This window comes from Mytilus galloprovincialis, chromosome 1 (assembly GCF_965363235.1).
Source record: "Mytilus galloprovincialis chromosome 1, xbMytGall1.hap1.1, whole genome shotgun sequence".
Lineage (NCBI taxonomy): Eukaryota > Metazoa > Mollusca > Bivalvia > Mytilida > Mytilidae > Mytilus > Mytilus galloprovincialis.
The window spans coordinates 101,078,052-101,104,480 of NC_134838.1; the positions used below are offsets into that span (position 1 = coordinate 101,078,052).

A 26,429-nucleotide genomic window follows, 5' to 3' on the forward strand; every position below is an offset into this window, starting at 1 on the left:
TAATAGGTATAATAAAGACTGTTTTACAAGAGGATGGAACTGTTTTACTTTCAAAGTCGTATTATAGTGATATCTGTCATGTACGGATTTCGACTCTCACCGGTTAATTTCTTCTTTTACACGTGCTTTTTAAACTTCCTGTTTAAACATCACAAGTTTCAAAATTGTTTTTTAAGTGAATTAAACTTATTTTAACAATCATGAAGCGTTTTAGAATCAATTTTAAGCAGTTTCTACTTCTGTTTGATGATAGAAAACAGGTTTTCTCAAGAAAATACCGCAAACGATAGCAGAGGATTTGAAATGTACAAGTCAAATCAGCACCTGGTTAAATCGGCATCTAGTCAAATCGGCACCTATTTGAAGTCAATTCAGCATCCAATAATATTTGTTATAATGTTTTCTATTCAATTGATTAATAACTTTTACCAAGTACATAGTTAATATGCTGTTGTGTATAAAGATAAACAATGAAGCCCTTACCCAAGCTGTTGTTTTAACAATGAGACAATTAGAAAAATAAAATGGAAAACTAGGAGTCCCTTTCAATAAATCAAACTTTCATGCCAAATAATTAGCAAATTTAAGGTGTTTTTTTCAGGAAAGTTTATAAAGCATTAAACCAACAATCCTGTTAAATGCTCAACTGGTTAAAAAATGCATAAAGAATATCCAATACTTCATATATATGATTAAAAATACACATTTAGTTGAGAAAAATAAATATATACAAAATGTACATGAACCCCCAAAAATGTGAAAGTTAATATTTTTGGACAATCCCTTCCTTAGGTATTTAACTCTTTTTGCTTAAATACTGAACAAAATTCTGGCAACCCCTTTCTTATTTTTACTCTTTTTGCTTAAAATGCTGTTAAAAATATATATTTAACATGGGTGACGAATTGACTATATCAGGTGTCGATTTAACCAGGTGCCGATTTGACTATACCGGGTGCCAATTTAAGCAGGTGGCGGTTTGACTAGAATTCTTTGAAATTACCTGAGTTTCATTAGACCTTTGATAACAGTAACAAAAAGATTATTTACCTAAAATTTTGTGGGGAGAAGGGGGTTCGGACTATGTACCAGTGAGAAATATACAAAAAAGGGACGAAAGATACCAAAGGGACAGTCAAACTCATAAATCCAAACAAACTGACAGCGCCATGGCTAAAAATAAAAAAGACAAACAGACAAACAATAGTACACATGACAAAACATAGAAAACTAAAGAATAGATAATACGAACCCCACCAAAAAACAAGGGGTGATATCAGGTGCTCCGGAAGGGTAAGCAGATCCTGTCCACATGTGGCACCCGTCGTGTTGCTTATGTGATAACATGGTAAATAGTCTAATTCAGTAGGTCACATTCATGAAAGGGAAGGGGATTGTAGTTACGACACAAGGAACACGATAGCCTTTCTACGGTATTTATTTGTACAATTCAGTTAGTCTTGACCTATTCATTTGTCTTTAAAAAAAAACAGCCAGTTGTCATCTTCACTTCACACACACACATATACAAATATCAATTATATGCTTACGAAACATGTTGCATTGTTAAACTAATTACGTTATGTGAAAATCAAGACTTGCATAAAAAATATCCCAATATTAGAGACAGTCGCGTCATTTTTCCTCAGAGCTTTCAGCTCTTTGATTATTGACATGTCCAGTGGCAAATATTGCTTTGATAAGTAGAAATGATTATCATTGTTTCTCAATATTGTTTTGTAGGTTATTATGAAGATTATAGCACTTACACCTAGAGGTTATTGGACGAGTCGTAGAAATAGATTTGACATGTTTGTCACTTTCCTTGGCGTTATTTGGATGATTTTACATTTTATAAGCACTGTAAGTATTATCTATTTATAATGCAACTAGTTGTGTTGTTGTTGTTGTTGATTGTTGCTTAACGTCCAGTGGCAAATATTTCATGCATATTCAGGACGAGAACAAGTTCACAATAAATACAATTGGTAGGTCTACGGGCCCTCGAAGAGTATTTGTAAGGGTTCTTAACGTGCAAAGAGTGTGGTACTCTCTTTACATGAGACATCGGATTTAACGTCCTCATTCTGACTGGACGTGACTGTAAACTTAATACATCCGGCACAGCCAAACAGACGCCTCACTTCGGTAAGCATTTTACTGCCAATCGGGAGAAGACCAAGTGACCATATTTCTATTCCCCTGTCACCCTTGGGGGTCAAGTAGTTGTGTTTATTTCCTAAATATAGTAACACAGCTATATTTTGTATAATGTCAATTTCATCATTGAACACTTTCTCTACAATCAGGGGTTCATTAAGGGATGAAAATAAGTTTGGTATTTGTGTTATAATTTTAAAAGCTATCAATGAATTACTTAAAGTTGCAGTGTAAAAACAATATAAGGTCATTGTCATAAAAATATAAACTATTTTGTATTCAGCACAAAACTGGGGAAGGACTTGGTAAATCCTTGTCCTTCCCCAGTTTCTCACCCTCATACAAAAAAAAAGTTATACTTTTCTGACATTGACATAATATCGGATATTTATCTGACTGGTGTGGATCTGTTCTTTGCGATTATAACATGTCATAAATATATTTATGTGCTTTGTTTGTAACCAACTAAAATTTTATTTGTACAACATTACTTGTCCCTTATAAAATTTGCTCTTTTTTTAAATTACAGAATGATGAAAAAATCAACCAGTTTGGTTTCACTGTTATAGTTCTTCGATTCTTCACAATCACTGGCAAACATGTAAGTAGGCTTACTTTTTATATGTTTATTTTACATATGTTATAAAAGTACTTTTAAAACTACAAAATTCTGCTGCTCAAATATTTATTTTCATATTTGTTAAAAAAATTCTATAAGAGTAATTGTCTTGTATTATAGTGTTGGACCTCTGCTTCAAACAAAAGACTTTAAAGTTGATATTTGCTTCTTCTCTGATAAGTAGGGTGATTTAAGAGTAAGAGCGAAATGATTGGATCGTAGTCAAAATAATGTGATCTGGTATGGTGACTTGTCTTTCTGTGAACTGTTATCTTCTGAAAAAGTATGTTTGTTAAAAATCTGGCTCAGCATGTCCAGCTAGTACAAGGCATTGTTAACATTCTTTCCCATTATCATACTAGTCCTGAAAATGCATTTAATTTGAAACAGATTTGAAACAGCTATCCATTACAATCATCACTTGTATAATTGTCAGTAATTTTAAAATAATGTATAATTACAGGCTACTTTGAAGATGTTAATGCAGACCGTTCTCATGTCAGTATTTAAAAGTTTCTTTATTATCATGGGTATGTTTTTACTGATGCTGTTTTATGCCTACATGGGAGTTATTCTGTTTGGAACTGTGAAATATGGCTACAACTTAGATAGGTATGTATTGTTTTAAATGTTATCTAAAATGTTAAGTTTTTCCAGCTTAGAAATTCATCATTGAGGTCCATATGAAAAGCCAATGGAAATGTTGCAATTTTGTAACTCTTTGCAGGATAGGCCAACTTAAAATCAACAAATTTTTTGTATCACTCATATTGCCTTCCATTTAGTGGTATACAATTATTTTATTTCTACATTGATCCATGGAACATTGATTTCTTTTTAATTTTTAGAAATTGTAGTCTATTTAATATTTAATAATTATTTCAGACATGCCAATTTTCAGACAGCATCTCGTGCTATAGCTCTGTTATTCCGTATAGTAACCGGTGAAGACTGGAACAAAATCATGCATGACTGTACTGTAAGTTGTCATTAATTGAGCAGACCTGATAGAAATCTGTTTTTATCTTATTACATATCCTCGTGCTGATCTTTGAATTATCATGTAACATTCAAGATAACTGATTAACTGGCTTCGATTTCTGAAACAAAATTCTCCAGGCAATTATGATAATAAATGAAAAAGATAACAGGAAGTACCAAATTTGAACATCCAACTTCTCTGAAAAAATATTTATAATACAAACAAAGATATCAGCTGGAAGTAACATGCCTGATTGGATACAAGCACAAATGAGATTGGATTTAACTAGTTTTACATGAATACATAATTGTTAGTTCTTGAAGAATGCATTTTCAAAAATTTTGAATTACAGATAAAAAACAAATGTTAAATCTATATTTCACATGATTGCCTTTTAATTTGTAGGTACAACCCCCATTTTGCACAGTGGCTATGAACTATTGGGAATCAGATTGTGGAAACAAGTCAGCCTCTCTTATTTACTTCTGTTCATTCTATGTTATCATAACATATATTGTCCTCAATCTGTTAGTGGGTGAGTTGTGTACATGAATTCTTAGCGTTATTCCATTAACATAAAAGGAAACAAGGAAAGAACAATCCTCACTATCAGTATAAATCTTATCTACTCCTCAAATCTCAAAGTTGAAGATCAACACTGACATCATGAAAAAAATTGTAACAAAATTGGTTCCAATTCAAGATTCATTTTTCCAAATAAATTTTGTTTTCAAGTATATTGTTGTTAAGGATATTTTGTATTTGTATTTTTCTGGTAATTTTTACTTAATTAATCCTATCAATAATTGTCAACAGATTGCTTCAGTTGACCAAAATGTTAAATGGAATATCATATTTCTTAAATTTGATATTACAGATTTGTTCTTAAATAACTATTTCTTTATTACCAGATCTTTTACACAATTCTGTAGTACTCTATACAATTGTATTTAATTATTTTTCAGCTATCATCATGGAGAATTTCTCCTTATTTTACTCCAATGAAGAGGATGCCTTGCTCAGTTACAATGACATCAGACATTTCCAGAATACTTGGAACTTAGTGGATGTTAACAGGAAGGTAATTCAGACCAGTCTTTCAATACTTAATCAAATTGTAATAAGCTGGGAAAATATTCTAATCTGATGAGAAATTTCAGCATAAGATCTCAATATTCTCTATAACCATGCAGACTGAAACTGTATCTATTTCATTGTATGCAAGTGTCTGTGTTAACACTTAAGCAGACTTCCTAAAAAAACATTGCAAGCAAAGTAACAAAACATTTGTAGAACATGCTATTGTAGAATAGTTCTAAAAGAGAGGAGTGAAAGATACCAGTGGGACAGTCAAACTCATAGATAGAAATTGAACTGATAATGCCATGGCTAAAAAAGAAACAGACAAATGGACAAATAATAGTACACAAGACACAACATAGAAAATTAAAGACTAAACAACACGAACCCCACTAAAAACTTAGCGTGATCTCAAGTGCTCCAGAAGGGTAAGCAGATCCTGCTCCACATGTGGCAACCGTCGTGTTGCTCATGTTATTACAAAATGAGTAAATAGTCTAATTCGGTAGGTCACATTCATGAAAAGGAAGGGGATTGTAGTTACAAAATATGTAACATATCCTATATCATTTGTGAAACAGATATTCCAAAACCCTCAACCAACTTGTGATGGCCTCCGTAGAATTTACCAAGGGATGATTTCAACTTGACCATTAGGAACTATTGATTTAATAGCTTTCTTGTGAGCAGTAACCTTGTATCAAGGAAATCCTGATAGAAATATCACTGTAAGATTACACTACATCAAATCTCAAGAATTTTTCAAGAATTTTTTATTGCGAACCCTATCATAGTTTTCCACAGATTCACCTGCAAGTTACCTGTCCATTTAAACTTTTGTAAGTTCTATTGTCCCGTCTCACAAATACAATAGCTATTGTTCTCTGTTTAGTTTATTCAATTGGATCTTTAAATTTCTTGCTAGAGAAATCTATCACTCACTGATTAATTTACCTCAACAAAAAATTGAACTGTCAATGATGGAAATACATGTACAAATAAGTAATTATAAAACTGCATGTGATGTTGTATTTATTCAATAACACAGTTTCAATTTGTTTGATATAAACACTGATTTAAAAGTTAAAAGTTGATTTCTGATCAAATTTCAGCATTTTACCTATTAAAACTTGCTTTTTTTTTAGCCTGTTCATAAAATAAAAACTTGAAATGATAATGCTTATATAAAGGTCTTCATAAATGTATTCTTTATAACTGAACAACCACAAAAAACATGCAAATTCTTTGAAACATAAATGCATGCAGCAGTAAAAAAAAATCAGAAATAAACTTTTTATAATTAAATCAGTGCTGATATTGAACTGATTGAAAATATATTATTGATATTGAATAAATACTGTATCACATGCAGTTTATGTGATTTTATACATGTATTTCAATCAACAAAGAAGCTATTTTTTTTGGTCAGGCAAATTAATCAATGAGTGATAGATTTCTCCTAAAAGAAATTTAAATGTCCAAGTGAATAAACTACACAGAGAACAATATCTATTGTATTGATTCAATGGTACAGGTAAACTTGCAAAAGTTTAAATACCTTGGTCAAGAGCAGAAGACTCTGTGGTAAACTTTCATTTGGTTCGCTATAACTCAAGTTTCAATAGTTAATCTCTTGAGAAAATAGATTGTAATGAATTGGCTTAGCAACAAATGAAATCATATTTTTATATTTATATTAAAGGGTGTAATACCAACCAGGAGAGTCAAGTTCTTAGTACGACTGTTGAAGGGAAGATTAGAAGTAGATTTAGATAAAGACAGACTACTGTTTAAACACATGTGTTATGAATTGGAGAGACTGCATAATAATTTAGATGTTACTTTCCATGATGTTCTCAAGTAAGCCTTATATAAATGGTGATTTTTTTCAAAACTGATGTCTTGTTTTCCTTTGTGTTTCACTGACCAAATTAAAAAGTTCAAACATCTTAACAAAAATACAACCAATCTTGTTTTGTAATGTATTTAAACAACAATAAGTAGAAGCTGGCAAAGACACTGGGGATATCATTATATCCTAATATGGTCAGGGTACATTAATTGTTTTGTTTAGACATAAGCTCTTGTTAATATTTGTTAAGCATATAAATAATTTTCTTTCCTTGTAGTATGCTGTCATATAGATCTGTAGATATATGTAAGAGTTTACAGTTAGAGGAATTACTGAGTCGACAGGAGCTAGAGTATACCATAGAGGAAGAAGTAGCCAAACAGACAATCAGAAACTGGTTAGATAAATGTCTAAAGAGAATTAGAGCTGTAAGTCTAGTTAATGACATTTTACAGTCTAGTAAACAAGGGAATACATAAATACTACATGAAACTTAACTATCTACGAGTTGGATTTCACAATAGTCTATTTGCCAATATCAATTGGTTCTGTTTTAACACACTCTAAATACAAGTTGTTTCTTTTTGCCCATTGTAGACTGGTTTTTAATGGATGAATTGGGTTTTTGTCCATTCAAAGCATGGTTAGATGAAAGAAATAAAAAGACATTTAAACCAATCTTTCTAAAAAAATAAATAGTAATTTCAAAAGTTTTAAGCTAAACAGAAGTTTAAATGTAATTAGGGAAAGATTTGAAAGACTTCGTGATTACACACATTATGTACTTATAAATTTTGCATTTACTGCAAGTTCTTCATTGTCAATTACTTACAAAAGTTTTTCTTTTAATTTTCCAGAAGGAGCATTCCAATATTATATCCAATTTAAGAGCAACAAATGATTTACTGTTTACTGTAAGTGAACTGCCGTCTAATTCTACTGAAAACATTGAAGAAAACAAAATAGACGGTCCTGATGTGAGGAGAAGAAAGAAGGGAACTGTAGAAATGCATCCCCCTAATATACTAGTACAACCATCATCACCATTGCTACAGGTTTGTACATTGTTATTACATGTATTAGATGTGTAAGATTATAAAGTAGTTGTTCAAATGAAGATAATTATAACCACTGCACTTTAAAGCATTACAGAAACCCTTTTGTTAATTAATGTAAGGATGTAGGACAAATTTAACTTTTTGCAATATATTCCAATTATGCTGAAATACATTTTGCTTTTATAAACATGTACAGAATAAAACTAATTTTCATATCTACATTTAACTACAAGATGGAAAGTCCTCAAAATTTCACTAATTAAGAAATTACTCTTTGATGCCATGCCAAGCATGCCAGTTTTTTCCCTTTTCTTAATAAATGTATGAAATTCGGAGTAAATTTGGACATTTGAATTTCGAGGCAAATATATGCATTGAATTTTTTACGAAGTATTCATGTTTCTGATGTTTAGGAAAAGTTTGCATATTTCCACTTTGACATTTTGTCTTCTAACATAAATTTATGTTTGTTGTCATCAAATATTTTTGTATGGCATTCAGAGCTGAAGTCTATTATTCCGATTTTCCAATTTCAGGGAACATCAGTTAGAAAGTATTTGTCACCAACATTAAGTGATAGTGCTTGTCAAAAGAAGAGAACTACAAGGCTATCTAGTGGTTGGTATTTTGTTATACATTTATTTAATGATTGATACTTCAACACATTTGTATATTTGAGATAAAACCCTTGATAACTGTGAATGTTTACATTAAACATGATATTGATATAAATGAGACAGCAACCCAACAACACATATCCATAATAAGACATATACATATCGCCATAAGTTATTGTGAACACACTGTATTCTTTTTTCAAGGGACCTATTTTCATTATTATACCCTTTGCTTTCTAAATTGGCAGTATATAGAAGGGGAAGAATGTCAGTTTTTTTCAATTTTTGTCCCACTTATGTATCCTGATTTGCTCCTGATCCACTTTACAGAAATTCATTGCACAGAATCTTACTCACATGATGTACATTTCTATCTGCTATTCTATTTTATTTCTGAATGATATTTGGGGCAAACTTTGGAAAAACATTACTTTATCATATTTGCATACTACAGTACATATTTGTGTTCTCCTCTCTTACCTTTTTAAATTAAATGAAACTTTAGTGAATATTTACCATATAACACTATTGTGCACAGTTTAGTATCTTTTTTTTTTTGGTAGAAATTATTTTTTGTTTTCCTTATATAACAAATTACAGATTTGGCAAGAGGCTGGTCTGTCATTTAATTTTGTGAGATTTGATTGTAGTGCCTTTACTTGGGCCTTTTTGGTAAAGGTGAAATGACTTTCCAAAAAATTTGCAAGTTCAATTTCATTTTTGTAAATGTCTTTTATAAAGAAGTATTTGAGATTGTAAAACCTTACAAATGTCATATTTCTTTCTTTTACCAGGTAGTAGAAGTATAAGTTTAAGTCAGGTAGCAGAGAGTAATTCAGAAGTACTGACATCACCTGTCCACGATAGATCTTCAGAGAGTGTTCTGATTGGAGAGAATGTTTCTGATAATGTCCAGTCCTGGTGGAACGTTCAGATGCAGAGTCAGGGTCCTGAACAAGATAGTGAATGACCTTATTAACTAATCAATCGAATAGTTTTGATGGCGTCTAGTCAAATCATTATCTGTTCGATATTCTCAAAGAAGCAGAATAAATCAAAAACATGATGTATTAAGACTGTTATAGAAATACATGTATTTGTTTGAAGGGGGATTGTAAGAAGGTACTAATGAGAATAGCTTGACTTTATGAATGAAATCTGGATGATGTATGGTAGGAGGAAATTAAAGTGACTTTTTAGAAAGCTTATACATGCATTTCCTATTATGGTAGATTGAGTGTAAAAGAAAAAAGAGCCTCCCTTTTTTGATATCTTTATCTGACTTATTCCTTTAACGGAAATTTGCAAGCAAATAATGATTATTGATTCATTTAATGTGAAAAATATTTAAAGAAGGTGAAATGTGATTTACAGGATAGAATAAAGGGTGGGATATGATCTGAAATATTTGCTTTGGTTTTTGATATGTCACAAGCCAAACATTGTCATTTCAAAAGCTATAAACTAAAAGCTAGAAGCAAAAAAAGTAAAATCAATAGACAACTTTTGAGTTTGATGCATTTCTGTCAAAAACGTTGGTTTTAGTGAACATCATTCGTGCGTTTAGGGGTGTCGTCACTTCCGTTCAAATGTTGAGCTAGTGGTTGGAAAACTATGATGCTATATTGCACAAATTATTCCGCAAATTGAATTATCGTAATTGACAATCATCACTGCTGTCATTAGGAAATTGTGATTAAGTACCTACCTACAGAACAAACATTATTTAAAGTTTATCCTGCACAATGAAGAACACTAAGACGCTTGATGAACATTAATAGTGCAGGGATTCAGGCCATCCCCTCTATCTGGTAAATGACGTCATAAAGGCGTGCATAATTGACAAGTTTTTTCTGGTGAGCAAACTTGAAAGTAGTCTATTATTTAAGAATATTCAAATGTTGTCTTCAATCTTCTAGTCAAATAATGAAATTGATGCTTGTCACCAGCTGGGACATAAAATGTATGTCTAATTAGAAACAAGTTCAATGGGGTATTTAAATATAGGATATTTTTACACTTAACATAAAATATCCATCAAACATCTATACTGCTGGCTTTATCTGTGATGGTGATGATATAATTAGTTATTTTTTATAAACATTGTCTTTGTATTTATCATGTACACAAAGTTAAAGTGATTATTACACAGATATTTAGTTCAGAAAGATAGTAAAAAAAAATATGTATAACCATTTATATATGCATCATGTTTGTGTCATGATCTCATTGCTTTGTGAGAAATCTATAAATCATTTGTGAAACCAAAGTGCAATAAAATGTTGTTAATTGTTTGTATGATTTATTTCTGATCACTGAACCATTTACCCATACTTAAAGATGTACATAAATTAGGCTGGAAATGCCAAAACTATGACTACCAATTGTTATTGTCCCAGTCTTAACAGGCACTAAAAGATGTATTATTGTATACTGCTCACTTGTGATGTCCAAATTTTGTAAGTATTCTGCTTACTGTTAACAGGAAGTTACTGGTGTGAGAATGTCATGAAGCTGTAATATTGCATACATGTGGATTTATTTGTAAGGATATACAAGTATTTGGTAAAGAAGTTGATAAGCAATGGGTGTGGAAATGCATCACACAATATAGAAAGTTCAAACAAAGATTGTAACCAATTATCAGATGTATTTTTATGCTACATCTACTATTGTTTAGTCATCATGTTTTCTGATTGTGTGTCTGTCTTTCTGTCTATTGGTTTTCATTAATCCATTCAGTATCAGAATAAAAGATTTTGTTAAAGTAGTTTACCATGACGGTGTGGACACATCAACTTGAGAAATTAAGATAAATTTATAACATTTCTTAAAAGAAAGTATGCGACATAAAAAATTGAGGATGGAAGCAGGATATTGTTGAAGGTCGTATGGTGACCTTTAGTTGCTTACATTCATGTCATTTAGTCTCTGGTGGATACTTGTCTCGTTGAAAATTATACCACATCTAATTATTGTTTGTATGTAAGGGATTTTACAAATATTAAGATATATGTATTTGAGATTTGAAATTACCTGCCTCAAAAAAGACACCTGCTTGTGAGAAAAAATTTAGTTCCATTAGGTAAACATGTTTATTGTTAACTATCTAAATGTGTCCCAAGGTTAGGGATTATCTCCTGAACCAACGATGTCCTGAATATGCATTAAATATTTGCTACTTGATGTTAGTAATCAACAATCATATCTAAAATGTGTATCTATCACTCCTTTACCAATAAAAATAGCTTTCCAGGCAAATATAAACTGTCAATAAAGCCTCTGATTCATCTGACATAATGCAGATCAGAAGAGGACATTAAAAAAAATACATTTTAATTGTAACTTATGCAGAGTACACGTGTTGTTTATACTGGTGGAATGGTTTCTTCATTGGGATGGGGCAGTTTAATATGTGAAATCAATAGAATAGAGTTGCTGACTTGCAAATACAAAGTGAGAATGAAAAGTACACCTTAAAGCATTAATATAAATACACAATATGAATATGAACACTTGGAATTTTAAAATAATTTCTGGCGGGTAATGACGAAAAATAATTTAAAATGACTAGCACCTTTATTAATAAAACTAAAATCGACCATCATCAGCTTGTTATTTTAGTCAGAGGAAGTATTGTCCAGTTTGATGTAGCTGCTTCAATGTCATCTATATGTTTTATGTTACTGAAGTTTTTATCACTGATACATGGATAACCTTTACTCTTCACACAGTCTATGTCTTTATATCCTATATCAGCTGTTGTTGTTGTTGTCTGTTCAGTATGGCCTAGGACCTAGGAAAGACAAAAAGATACATGATAAATGTTTATTCTTATAAGAAACTATGTTAGGAATTATTTTATGAAGCAATATTTTCCTAAATATGCATCAAATATTTGCCACTTGATGCTAAGCAATCAACAATCAAATCTATCTATCACTCCTTTACCAATAAAAAAAAGTTTTCCATGCAAAAATAATCAGTCAATAAAGTCTTTGATTCATCTGACATGATGGAGATCAGTTGGGATATTATATTTAACAACTTGCAAAGTAAACTTTTTTGACATTTTGTCAGATATTAGATCCTAGAAAGTTAAAGCATACATATGTTCATGGAATGTGCTTTATTTTAGATGTCTCACCTGGAAACTAATCCTTCTGTGTTCTTTGGGCAAGTATTGTTTGAACCATGATTTAAAGCTGTCTAAGGAAATAGTCCTAAGTACTGATATCTGGAATAAAATAGGTCCTCCAATTAACAGTAAAGAAAAACCTAACATCATTTTAAAATGAAGAGGTCATCACATGATAATAATAGTATAAGGAATGATGTAATAATTAGATCTAACTTTAAGAATGAACATGATAAAAAAAACAGGAATATCTTTAACCCCAATGGAATATTTTAAAGCAAAGAAAAAAGAAGGGGGTTTTCCTATCCAATGAACATAGCCAAAGCTTCAATATTGAAAGAAAGAATTGCATGCCTGTAAAATATATGGATATTGATATTCTAGATACTAGACCAGGAATTGAAAGGAAAATCTTTATGATAAAGGGAATTAAATCTAAAATTTCAAAGCCTGTTATCCATCAGGTACAAACTTAAATATCTCAATTTGTGTAGGTGGTTGTTTATTGTTGAGGATTTTAAAACAGATGTGATGGTTAGTTTGATTGCAACCTTGCTTTAGTCTTTTCAAAATATGACAGCAAGGTTGCAGATGACAAAAATTTGATGAGAAAATAGTCTTCTTAAAAAAAATATATAAAATACTGATATTGATAAATATATTTCAGAGCAAATTTGTCAAATGTTAATAATGGTGACAACTTTGGTGTCCAACAATGTGTCTAATTGTTGTAAAACATGATACCTCTTTTTCAAGTATATCAAATACATAAAGCTGTTCTAATATTTCTTTCCACGATCTGGATGCCTCCTCTCCCAAATTTGAATCTTCTGTCTGCTTAACAACTATCAATGAAGCAACCTAAAAAAAGTGGATATAGATTCATCAGTACACTCATATGTACAAACTTAGATTGAGACAGAGGAGAAATTCATCTTTAAATTCATATTCATATTGTAGTAGAACTTTATTAAGTGAAAGTGACATATTACAATGATATTATTGACTATTAAATATAATAAAATGCTTTGCTGAGCACAGCTGGATACGACTGCAGATGTCAAATATAGGACACAATATTCACGCTTGATACAGGTCTGAATTTGGATTATAATCAAATATTTGACACATAATAAGTTTCTGACACAGAATAACTGTAGTCAAAGAACTAACCCCCCCCCCCCCCCCCCCCCCAAATCCTAACTAATAGTAACTTCTAACAATTAATTTACAGCTAATCATCTCAAGACAATCATCATTTTATAATACATAATTTACATGCAGTGTAAGGGAGGTAATCAAACATTTTTACAACATTGTTCTTTAACTGGATTTGGATTATCTCCCTTACACTGCTTTTAAATTGTTTTAATTGTTTTTTTTTTTTTTTTTTAACACTTGAATATAAATTTATTGCACTAAAGCTGTTAACAATAACCTTACCGCTACAGCTTTAACTGTAAGGTACCCTGAAATTGTTAGTATCTATAAGAACAGGGTTTCATATAGATAAGTATTATTTTCTTAAATTTTATATTAGAATATTACAACTAAGTACAATGTTCAATAATAATATAATACAATTCAATACTCTGATCTGAAATTAATGATATACTTTTCTTCCATACATAATTAAATAACACCCATATAATACACTTATCCGAAATTGATTGTCTGGTGTCAATTATCTCGTTTAAAAATTACATGATTTAAGAGTGTGTGATATCTATTTTCTTGATCGGATGGTTTACCTTGTTTAAAGGTGAGAGAGAGCATGCTCTTTAAAGGATGTATGTTGAATTTGGCGACTTAATTTCTTTTTATTTGGATTTTAAACATATTAGGTAAGTCATTTCTTTATTTATATTAGTTAAAGTGTTCTAGAAATATCTTCTTTAAGAGTATAATACTATTTTATTTTTGGAGAAATTAAAGTTTGAAGCATTTGGACTGTAGTATATTCTTGTAGATTGTAGGATCTTACGTATTCGTCTAATTCAAATTTAAAGAGATTGAATACATTAGTAGACTTATTTCTTTGATTGGATACATAGTATGATTTGTAGATAGCAAATCCTATAAGTGTCAGAATTATATTGAATCCGATATACTCCTTATCTGTTATTTTGTAGCCTATTACAATATCTTTTAAGTTAATGTTTTTATTAAAATTCATTTGAGATAAGTTTTTATTAATGATTTCCCAAAATTCTTTTAGAAATTTACATTCGATAAAAAAATGTTGATACGTGTCTTTAAGTTGACAAAGTTGACAAAATGGACTAGTGTCGATTTTCCATTTGTAGAGATTTTCTCTATTTGGTAAAATGCAACTTATTAATTTCCATCTAAACATTTTAAGTTTATTCAGTTTTAAATGTTGGTGTATAAACTTAAACATATAGTTGGTAAAATTATAATTTATTTGTAATTCATTTTTCCATTTATTTATGCCAATGTTTGGAGAAATTGTTTTTTGAACGAGCAATTGATACACGTTTTTGTTGCTTAAATTTTCAGTTTCAATGTTTTCTTTGTTTATATTGATAAATAATCGGTTAAAATTTACTTTTGATTTGATGGATTCTTCCGTAGCTAAAGCTTTTAGCCATGAGGTTGGAATTGAGTTTTTGACTTTTGAAATTTCTGCTATCCAATTTTTAGTGTTTCGCAGTCTTTTAAATATTTTATCTTGGGCAATTTTTCCATTATCGTCAATAATATCGTTAATATAAATAAAATCACTGTGTATCCAGTTAAGCATAATAAGCGGCTTGTTTTGAAATTTTATAAATTTATTACCCCATATAACTTGCTTTCTTATTTCGACAAAGTTTTTCAATTCTGTGTTGTTCGTTTCATGAAATAGAATCCAACTTTTTATTATTTCTAAGTAAAATTCTGGAATGTCCTTAGTTATGTAATCTAGTTTTTTTAAAGTTTGGTTGTTTAAATTCATTCTAAAAATGAGGAAATTTTCTCCTAATTTATTTAAAAATAGCTTTGGTATCAATGTCCAATTTTCTTGTTTTGCCTGTAGCAATCTAGAGACCCATCTTATTTTAAGAGAGGAGAAGTAGCTTTTTATGTCAGTCATTTTAAGCCCTCCCTGGTTGTAATCTGCTACCAAAGTATTTCTTTTAACTTTGTCTTTCTTACTATTCCATATGAAACTAAAGATTTCTCTTTCTATATCAACTATTTTTGAGTTACTTAAAACTGTAACATTTGCTAAAAAAGTAAATTGTGGTATAATGAGAGTTTTAACTATTAGAATTTTACCTAAAATGGTTAAGTTTCTTTTTTTCCACGATGTAATCAGATTTCAACTCTTTTCAAATCTAGTATCCCAATTTAATTTTTCACAATCTTTTTTATTAATGCCGAAATATATACCTAGCACTTTAACAGGTTTGTCCGTGAAATTAATCTCATCTACTTTATCTCTACAATGCTTTAGTTTACCAATCCAAATTCCTTCCGTTTTATTTTTGTTAAGTTGTAATCCAGAATAGGTTCCAAAAATTTCGATTATATTTAATGCTGTTCGGATTTCTTCTTTAGATTTTAGGAATAGAGTTGTATCATCAGCCACTTGCGTGATTTTTAAGCAATGTGTTTTACTATCAATTTTTAATTCTATGCCTCTTATATTGTTGTTTTGCCTTAGTTGGTTAGCCATTATTTCTACTGACATTACGAAAAGTAAAGAAGAGCACGGGCACCCCTGCCGGATACCTCTTAGGGGTCTAAAGGGGGCAGATATCCAGCCGTTATTAAATATAGAACTATTTATATTTGTATACAAGGTTTTTATCCAATTTACGAAGGGTTTATCAAAACCAAAATATTCTAAAGTATGATACATAAAATTCCATTCTAATGTGTCGAAAGCTTTCGAAAAATCTATGAATAAAATTGCTCCTTCTATATTAAACTTATCTGCGTAATCTATTACATCTTGTATTTGGCGTAAATTAAAACCTATAAATCTGTTCTTTATGTATCCTGTTTGATCAGCATTAATGATTAAATTTAAGATTTTTTTTATTCTTAAAGCTAGAGTGTATGAGAGTATTTTGTAATCACTATTCAATAATGATATTGGTCTATAATTTGCCAGTTCTAAAGGATCATTTTTTTTATAAATTAGATTCAGTAAACTTTGTCTTTGCGTAAATGGAAGATGTTTATTTTCAAAGCTAAAATTAAAAATTTCTACAAGCAGCGGTCCAAGAAGTTCCCAAAACTTTTTATAAAAGTTTATACTTATTCCGTCCATTCCCGGACTTTTGTTTATCTTTAGATTATTGACTGCAATGGTTAATTCTTCTAACGTTACGTTTCCGTCACAAGACTTACTTTCTTCTTCTGACAGTTTATAATTATGTTTTGTTTCAGAAATGTATTTTTTAACATCTATATCCGGTTTTTGTTTAGTGTCATATAGATTAGCATAAAAATTTCTTTCAAGATTTAATATTTCATCTTGATCTGTTACTATTTCCCCCTTATTGTTTCTCAGTTTAAGTATTGTCTTTTTCGTTTGTTTAGATTTTTCAAGACCTAGAAAATATGCATTATTTTTTTCTCCTTTTTCTACCCACTCTTGTTTTGATCTTATTTGAGCTCCTTTTGCTTTGTATTCATATTGATTTTCTAGCTCTTTCTCTAAAGTGGATATTTTTTCTTTTATAAAATCATTATCTTCATTATTAGATTTTTCATATAATATTTTTAATTGTAGTTCTAAATTACGCGTTACATTTTTTCTCAGTTTAGCTTTACTTATACTGTACTGAATACTGTATTCCTTTATTTCTAATTTGAGGGAGTCCCACAGAAGTCTAGGATCTATTTCATTTTTTCCTATCTCATTACTATGTTTTTGTATAATAGTAATTTTATTTATTTTGTCTTCGTATTCTTGTTCGTTGAGAATACCGTTGTTAATTTTCCAATACCCCGGGCCTCTTGTTTCAGATGATACAGATTGTAATTGTATTGATACTGCTTGGTGGTCAGTACTTTTAATAAGAATAGGCCTAATATCACATGACTTTACGTTTAACACGAAATCTTTTTTAACTAGGAACATGTCAATTCTACTAGACTGAACTGGATTTTTACGTCTCCATGTATATTGGATCTTTTGAGGGTTAACGTGTCTCCATATATCTATAAGATCATTTGATTTTATTAGATTTTTTAGGCTATTGACTGGTTTACTTGCTTTTTTATGAATATTTGAACTTTTCCTATCTACATTTTTAAGGGCGTCGTTCATATCTCCTCCTAAAATTATTGTACCTATTGCGTTTTTGTTTAAAAAGTCATTTAATTTTTTGTAGAAGCTATTTCTTTCAGATTCTATATTTGGGGCATATATGTTTATAAGAGAATATATTATATTTTCAAATTCAATATTTATCATAATTATTCGACCTTCTAAATCTTTATGCTCGTCTATTAATTTATAGTCTAGTTTGTTATTAATTAATATTGCTACTCCTCTGCTGGAAGTCTTTCCGTAACTATAATAACAAGAATGATCTGATTCTATAGTTAGAGCGTTTTCTAGGGATGTATTGAAATGGGTTTCTTGAATAAAAGATATTTTACATTTCTGATTTTTTATCCATTGATAAAGTCTCAATCTCTTTTGTTTATCTCGAAGTCCTTTAACATTTGCTGTACAAATGTGTAGGTTATTTAGCATATTTTGATTAAAAGTTGTTCGATTTTTTTATTACGTTTACTTAGTGAGCGTACTTTATGTTTGGGTGGCATTTTTAAAGTATTCTTTTTAACGTGGGAGTTACCTGTGAAAATAATTACTTTAAACAATTTTCTTTTTTGTAATTGGATTATAACAATATTGTTATAGTCTGTTTCACGATAGTGTTTTGATCGATATCTAGATGTTAATTTTGAAACAGCATATAAAACATACTCATACACAATTACTACATACTTGAAATATATAATACATATTGTATACAGAACTATAATAACTGAAATTACAAAAATGTTTTGCTGTTTACAAACTAAAACAAATGTATGGTTTTGACAGTGAAAAAATAATAATCTATTTCTAGTTTTCTCACTTAGTAATGTGTAAATATTGTCAAATCTATGAAATTCTAGTAGAGTACTGCTTGTTTTTGATGTTTTGTTTTTCGTAACATTTTGACAGTGTTTATTTATTTTTTTTCTTAATATTTTCCTTTTTTCTATTTTCAGTTACTTTACATGATTTATGGTGTTCAGATGTTCTAAGAAGAGATGTTATGGTACGTAAATCTTTTCTTCTGATTTGATATTTTTGAGTACGTTTACTATAGATAGAAGTTCTAATCCCAAAAGGTTTTAAATAGAAATCATACAGTTTAACTTTTCTAATATAATTGTTTTTATCTGAATCATTTTTTGTTTTTGGTATTATCAAAGATACTTCTGTCAATAGTAACATTAGCATAAAGATATACATGTATATTATAATACAATGTTTGAAAAGTTTTACTTTTCTTTTTTTCATATCTACTCTTGTAACATTTGTTTTTGAATCCTTGTTCCATTCAATTATCTTTATATAATTACTTAATACACACAAACATAAATACAATAGACAAGACAAATAAACATACATGTTTTTTTTTTTGTTTTTTTTTTGTTTTTTATATATAAAATGTTCTATAATTTATAGATGTACGGATTGTCTTTTCCCATCTGGTTGATTGGGTGTTGGTGGGGTTCTTTCCTTTGCTGCTTTTGATTTATTGTTGGGGGTTAAAAATTTCGAAATGTCAGGTTGAGTTGATGATGAATTTTTGTTTGCTTCTGCTGATTTTGATGCCTGTTGTTCAGAGGAGTCACACTTTTGTTCTTCCTTTTTTGCAGACTTGTTAGCAGCTTTTCTTGCTTTCTTTCTTTCTTTTTTGTTGTTTCCTGGTGTTGTTTCTTTGTTCAGTGACATAGAATGTGCCAGAATGTCTTCATCATCTCCTTCTGTTAAATTAGATTGTTCATCAGTTTCCTCTATTTTGTCATTTTCTATGGGAGTTTCATTTTGTTGACTTTCTTCATCTATAGCTATTGTTGTTTCTTGTTGCTCTTCTCCTTCTGTTTCAGATTGTTTTTCACTGTTCTTTTTTATAAAGGTAGGGCATTCAAGCATTTTATGACCATATTCATTGCATAATCTGCATTTCCACTCATTTGGACAGTTGTGTATATTATGTCCTTTCAGTTGGCATTTGTTACATAAGAACATGTCTGTATCTTTCAATTGACCAAAGTGATATATTCTTGCTGTGTATTTACCTATTGTAAGAAATCTTGAAAGTGGTTTGTCAAACTTTTTGCATAACACTATTCTGTCACCTGTCCAGCAGTGGGTAACCAAGTTGTCAACCCTGAGTCTTTCTCTGTTAATACTGATGACATCTATGTTTTTTTGTCTTAATTCTCTGTCAATTTGACCGTCATCTGCTGATAGTGGGATGTTTTTAACTCTTATTGTTGTTGTTAACCACTCATCCTTTTGATAGTATGGATTCTGAGAATGCAGGGGTATCGTCTTGTTTCTTAGGGTGATACCTTCTGTTAGCAACAGCATTCTGTCTTCCGCAGTGTCTAAATATATTCTCCACATTTGTTTTATTCTTTGTATGCCTCTTACAAACTGCGGTTTGATCTTGTGTTCAAGTGCTTTGTAGATTTCAACATGTGTTATCCAAAGTTCTTTTGGTGGAGATTTGTTGCCAAAGAAGTCTGATTCTTAAATGAAGATAGGTTTGACTCCTGTAAGCTTTGGTTCAGGATCACTGTAGGCCTGATAATTTGCATTATGATGTTTGACAACATTGGAGAAAGATGGCGCCGAGATATTTTCGCTACCACCGGACGGAGATTTGTCAATTTCAGGTTGTTTACCATCGAAATCTTGCTTGTTGCTTTCATTTTGTTGTTCTGGTATCATTGTTTGATTGTTAGACATTGTTTTAATGACTTACTGTTCTATAAATATACACTTTTTATGATTTTTTCATCAGAGCTATTCACCACTAGACCTTGGTTAAGGGGCGATAATTCTATTTTTTTCTATTGTTTTAATTGTCCTTTAACCAGAAAAACCCTTTTTTGTCCTAATTCCTAAATGGTTTGAGCCAATATCCCCTCCCCAAATCAATCCTAACCATCCCTGTGTAGTATGGAAACTTGTGGTATAATTTCAGAGAGATTCGTTCACTTAAACACAAGTTTTTGTCTGGAAACATCAAAAAGGCTTATTTGGGCCCTTTTTTGGCCCCTAATTCCTACACTGGTAGGACCATAATCCCCAAAATCAATCTTTACCCCTCTTTTGTGGTTATAAACCTTGCGTTAAAATTTCATAGATTTCTATTACTTATACTAAAGTTATTATCTGAAACCATCTGTCTTTGGATGACGCAGACAACGAAGCAGACGATGACAACGTGATACCAATATACAACGAAAATTGCAGTAGTATGAAAATAAACTCTTTCAAATTGAGCAACAAATAAATAACTAGTACAAATTACTGTACAATGATGTAACCTTGAGTCATTATTAAAAGGAAATATTTTGGACCAATACATAACATGATTTACTTTGGTAGAATAAAATAAACATTTTTTTTTACAATTTTAATACTTAAAATATTTTACCAAACTACTGAACTCTGTCTCTGTCATATCATCAATAGTGGTGTTGAAATCTTCTAAGAACTTTGTAATGTGATTGTCTACTTCCAACATACTAAAGATAAAACAAAATCAAAATGGTTATGTTACAACTAGAGGCAAAATATTTTCTTTCATACTGAATGCAATGAATTCTTCTGTACTGAGAAATGCTTAGCGTTGAAATGAATTCTTCTCTGAGTTCACTTGAGTTTTTTTTATCTAACTGCCACATGGTTCTGTGTCAATATTTACTCCAGAACATATGTTAGTGTTTCTCATTATAATTGTTGTAATCGTTTGGGATTTTGTAGTCTCTGATAAAGTGTTTTTTTCCTTCCCATTTCCAAGTGCTATATCAATAACTCATTTTTTAAAAGGTCACATGATAAAATATGAATGTTTAATTTTGAGAAATTAATTAGTGTTTGATTGGCTAAGGGTAACAACTGAATGTTTCACTTTTGTGATGCCTATTAATGTTAACTTGTTGTTGACATAAACCTCAGATCTCTTTGTATTCTCTCCTTTTTACAGTTCTTGGTCTATAATCTCTTAACTATATATAATAAGTTTTTGAATCATTGTTGGAATTTTTAAAACTGGAATGACCATGATTTATTTAACCAAATTTTTCATGAATAATTACAATTAAAAACTAGAGGCTCTCAAGAGCCTGTGTCGCTCACCTTGGTCTATGGGCATATTAAACAATGGACACAGATAAATTCATGACAAAATTGTGTTTTAGTGATCATGATGTGTTTGTAGATCTTACTTTACTGGACATTCTTCTTGCTACAGTTATCTCTATCTATAATGAACTTGGCCCAGTAATTACAGTGGAAAATATATTCTACAAATTTACAAAAATTTACAAAAATTTATGAAAATTGTTAAAAAATGACTATAAAGGCCAGAACTCCTTAAGGGGTAACTTGACAATTTTGGTCACGTTGACTTATTTGTAGATCTTACTTTGCTGAACATTATTGCTGTTTACAGTTTATCTCTATCTATTATAATATTCAAGATAATAACCAAAAACTGCAAAATTTCCTTAAAATTACTAATTCTGGGGCAGCAACCCAACAACAGGGTGTCTGTTTTGTCTGAAAATTTCAGGGCAGATAGATCTTGACCTGATAAACAATTTATCCCTGTCAGATTTGCTCTAAATACTTTGGTTTCAGAGATATAAGCCAAAATCTACATTTTACCCCTATGTTCTATTTTTAGCCATGGCGGCCATTTTGGTTGGTTGGTAGGGTCACGTCACACATTTTTTAAACTAGATACCCCAATGATGATTTTGGCCAAGTTTGGATTAATTTGGCCCAGTAGTTTCAGAGAAGATTTTTGTAAAAGATAACTAAGATTTACAAAAAATGGTTAAAAATTGACTATAAAGGGCAATAACTCCTAAAGGGGTCAACTGACCATTTTGGTCATGTTGACCTTTTTGAAAGTCTTACTTTGCTGAACATTATTGCTGTTTACAGTTTATCTCTATCTATAAAAATATTCAAGATAATAACCAAAAACAGTAAAATTTCCTTAAAATTGTCAATTTAGGGGCAGCAACCCAACAACGGGTTGTCCAATTCATCTGAAAATTTCAGTGCAGATACATTTTGTAGATCTTGACCTGATAAACAATTATACCCCATGTCAGATTTGCTCTAAATGCTTTGGTTTTTGAGTTATAAGCCAAAAACTGCATTTTGGTTGGTTGGCCGGGTCACTGGACACATTTTTTAAACTAGATACCCCAATGATGATTGTGGCCAAGTTTGGTTTGATTTGGCCCAGTAGTTTCAGAGGAGAAGATTTTTGTAAAAGTTAACGACGACGGACGACGGACGCCGGACGACGACGGACGCCTTTTAGGCCAGGTGAGCTAAAAATGTTGCTTCTTTAATCGTATGCTCTGCTGTTGATTCATCAATTTCCGTGGATTGAGGAAAACTTACAATTTTGTGGATATTTAATTCCATGGTCTTTCTACATTCTGCACACATTCCTATAAAAATTTTGTATTTCGGAAAAAAAATTAAATTGTGGTTTCCCTGTTTCCATGAAAATTGGTATTCATCAAATTAATATGAATCCACAGTATCCTTGTCTCATGGGGGTTCGTACTATAAAGAATGCATTGTCAAGTCACAATTTCAATTGTTAATTCATGGCATGCATAGTACAAATTCATATGACGTACAAAAACATATGATCTGACCATATATCTATCATATCAGAATTACCTGAATTTATGAGCTTGGAATTCTACCACAATTGACATTCCCAGTATACCATTAGTGACAAGGTTCTGACTATACACCTCATAGCCAAGCTGGTGTTTTGTTCTCAATGTGTCAAAACAGGGTTCCTTCATTCTGGCCTGTTGTTTGAAATGGAGAGAAATAAAGTTTTATACTGATTCTGTTTATAAAAGGATACATCAACTAAAATTTTTTTTAAATGTTTTATTACTGGTTACATCAGATAGTTGGTATTACATTTAAAAACAAAAAATTCATAAGGGTTCCGCAGAACCCAGTGATTCACCTTCTTTTGCTGTTAATTGCAGGCTCAACAAAAATAAGGAAAAAAATAAAGAAAAATATTCCTCTTGATACTATCTTTTGCTTGTAAGAAGCTTCTGTCCAAGTTTGGTAAAAATCCAGGAAAATGAATCTAATAAATGTTTAAAAATCTTAAATTCAGACTGTATGTAATGTTAACTGGAGTCCATTTATAAGTAAAAAAACAGGTACAAAATTTTAACAAAATTTCCTTCTAGATACTAGCTTTTGATCATAAAGAAGCTTCTGTCCAAGTTTGGTACAAATCCAGGATAGTTTAAGAAAGTTATTAAAATTTCAAAAACTTTAACCACACAGTGAATATTTGTGGACACAGTCCACGACGGAATGTAGGATTGCTATGTCTCACTTTTTCGACAAAATTCGAAGACTTGACAAAAATTTGTAATTTCTTAAATATTCCAGCATAAATCAAAGATGTATTCATCAGCCTAGTTATTTACGATTTTACACACTTTTATCAATCTAGATCTCTCTTGGTTAAAGATTGTATACAGGCTTTTTTTGTGTCTAGTTTCAAATGATTTTGGCGTATACAGTATCACACTCTTTCTCTTGTTTACTTTCTAAAACTAAGTATTCCTTTTCAACAAACCTGGTGGAAATTAAGGTTGAGTTTGAATTTTATAAAAGGTACATAATTTTACCTGTAATAATTGGTTTAAACAATTAGTGTGAAATGTTCCTGGTTCAGACTGTAGGTACACTGCCAATGTAGAGTTGGCATCAGATAGATTGTGACTGTACTGTTGACAGTAGTAGGAGGACTTTGGTACCTCTCTTAGTAACAGCTACAATTACAAAACACAAATATATATCTGTCATAGTTTCTTAATAAATTATAAAATTTACATTTACAAAAGTTAAGAAACAGCTATATTCAATTAAAATTTATATATTTTTTCTTCAAACATGTTTTCCTTTTTAGTTGCCATTCCATTTGTCTTTTGGATACTTGTCTCATGTGCAATCATACCACATCTCATTATTTTTGTTGTGATACTTTTTAGAGAAACCTTATATTTTCCAGACCTTTATGTTATAGTGGATATATAATAGTCTGTTACTGGAAATAGATCTTCTCTCGTAAGATTGACTATGCGTTTTTCATGCATAAATTGTTTGCATATCTAATTCCTAAAAGTAAATTTGATTTAATTAGTTATGAGGTCTGTAGTTAGTTTCTTCTCTATTTGTTTCTCTGTCAGAAAGAACTGAGATTGAAAATATTTACACCACATACCTTGAACTGGTGGTCATGAGGTACAGCTTCACCAGACATATGACTCGTCATTATGTCAGCATAACTCAGAGCTTCCTTTAAATAAAATTTTCAATCAATCAATTAAAAGAAACATCTCAGAAAACTACTTGATTGAGTAGTTGCTTGTTTAATATCCAGTGGCAAATATTTCAATCATATTCAGAACATGAACAAATAAAAAGTTAATGCAATCAGTAAGTTCTTCAAGGTATGTTGACCAGGATGAATGCAGAAAATAGGTCAATGCAAATGAATGTTGAATGGGCGCCAAATTTTGGCTTGAATCTTAAACTACAAATCTAAATACCAGTATATACTCAAACAAATATGTTCAAATAATGTTGCATACTAAAAGGGAGATAGAAGCCCAAGTGGCAGAATTTAACCACCAAATACACCAATTGAATCAAAGTGTTGTAGAATTTAACCACAAAATACACCAATTGAATCAAAGTGTTGTAGAATTTAACCACCAAAAACACCCTTTCAATATAAAGTAGCATACTGAAGTAAAATATAATCTAGAAAAAAAGGTTAAGATATAATGCCAAAAAAATATAAATTGCATAAACCAGTCTTGCTAAACTATTTGTTTAAAAAAGCTTTTAGAACTAAAACACTATTCACAATTACAAACCCAAGTGTCCTCAACCAGACAAATGCGTTTCTAAAAGTTAATTTTACAGAGCATTTTCATGTTATATATACTTACCTCTGGTGTGAAATTTCCATTGACAAAGGCCTCTATAAACAGTTTAGACTGAAATTCTTTGACAAACTTCATGAATTTGACAAAATCTTTGGACAGACTATTCACAACAAGACATTTTTCTGCATAAGTCCACTGAACTGGTTCTAGAACAGCAAATCTCACAGATCTGAAAAATATAAATAATTATCAAATGGGGGTGAGGTTAAAATGATATAAATTACACAAGCAAAAGTCATAGCCATTTCCAACCAATTTTTACAGTTGTTCTTATGTTGTGTTGTTATGCCAGGGTACAACAGGTTATTCTGTATGTGCCTGTCTCAAGTCAGAAACATCTAGTTCAGTGGTTGTTATTGGTTGCTATTTGTCATAATTGTTTTTTGTATATTGTTTTAAAATAATCTAGCAGTTAGTTTTCTCAACAGAATTGTTTTTCATTTTGTCATGTAAGGCCTTCTATAGCCTACTTTACAGAAAGGGATTTGCAAAGGTAGAAGGCTGTATGGTGATCTAAAGTTGCTAACACCACATCATATAAGCAGTCAGTTTGGCCCAAAATTTGTCAAAATTTCTGATGTATTATTTACCTGCAAGTAAAATCCAACCTCAAATGAATTTGTATTTATGTCACCTTCA

At 30.6% G+C, this 26,429-nt stretch overlaps 2 protein-coding genes across 5 annotated transcripts in view; one reads left to right on the forward strand and one right to left on the reverse strand.

The window, feature by feature from the left end:
- Positions 1 to 10,662, forward strand: part of LOC143047338 (sodium leak channel NALCN-like) — a 54,233-nt gene extending 43,571 nt beyond the window's left edge. For all 4 annotated transcript variants that reach the window (XM_076220375.1, XM_076220381.1, XM_076220387.1 and 1 more), the window contains 11 exons: positions 1,744 to 1,863; positions 2,690 to 2,761; positions 3,243 to 3,391; positions 3,665 to 3,758; positions 4,167 to 4,296; positions 4,727 to 4,842; positions 6,544 to 6,701; positions 6,971 to 7,121; positions 7,551 to 7,748; positions 8,288 to 8,369; positions 9,163 to 10,662. In XM_076220375.1, coding sequence (XP_076076490.1) covers positions 1,744 to 1,863; positions 2,690 to 2,761; positions 3,243 to 3,391; positions 3,665 to 3,758; positions 4,167 to 4,296; positions 4,727 to 4,842; positions 6,544 to 6,701; positions 6,971 to 7,121; positions 7,551 to 7,748; positions 8,288 to 8,369; positions 9,163 to 9,338 — 1,446 coding nt within the window. In that variant the 3' untranslated portion in view covers positions 9,339 to 10,662. The remainder of the gene's footprint in view (positions 1 to 1,743; positions 1,864 to 2,689; positions 2,762 to 3,242; positions 3,392 to 3,664; positions 3,759 to 4,166; positions 4,297 to 4,726; positions 4,843 to 6,543; positions 6,702 to 6,970; positions 7,122 to 7,550; positions 7,749 to 8,287; positions 8,370 to 9,162) is intronic.
- Positions 10,663 to 11,928: 1,266 nt separating this feature from the next.
- LOC143047364 (nardilysin-like) overlaps positions 11,929 to 26,429 on the reverse strand; it is a 39,378-nt gene continuing 24,877 nt past the window's right edge. The window contains exons 23-30 of the mRNA XM_076220403.1: positions 25,794 to 25,959; positions 25,061 to 25,135; positions 24,465 to 24,608; positions 23,476 to 23,612; positions 21,200 to 21,290; positions 13,251 to 13,367; positions 12,516 to 12,605; positions 11,929 to 12,164 (exon numbers count right to left, since the gene is read on the reverse strand). Coding sequence (XP_076076518.1) covers positions 11,976 to 12,164; positions 12,516 to 12,605; positions 13,251 to 13,367; positions 21,200 to 21,290; positions 23,476 to 23,612; positions 24,465 to 24,608; positions 25,061 to 25,135; positions 25,794 to 25,959 — 1,009 coding nt within the window. The 3' untranslated portion in view covers positions 11,929 to 11,975. The remainder of the gene's footprint in view (positions 12,165 to 12,515; positions 12,606 to 13,250; positions 13,368 to 21,199; positions 21,291 to 23,475; positions 23,613 to 24,464; positions 24,609 to 25,060; positions 25,136 to 25,793; positions 25,960 to 26,429) is intronic.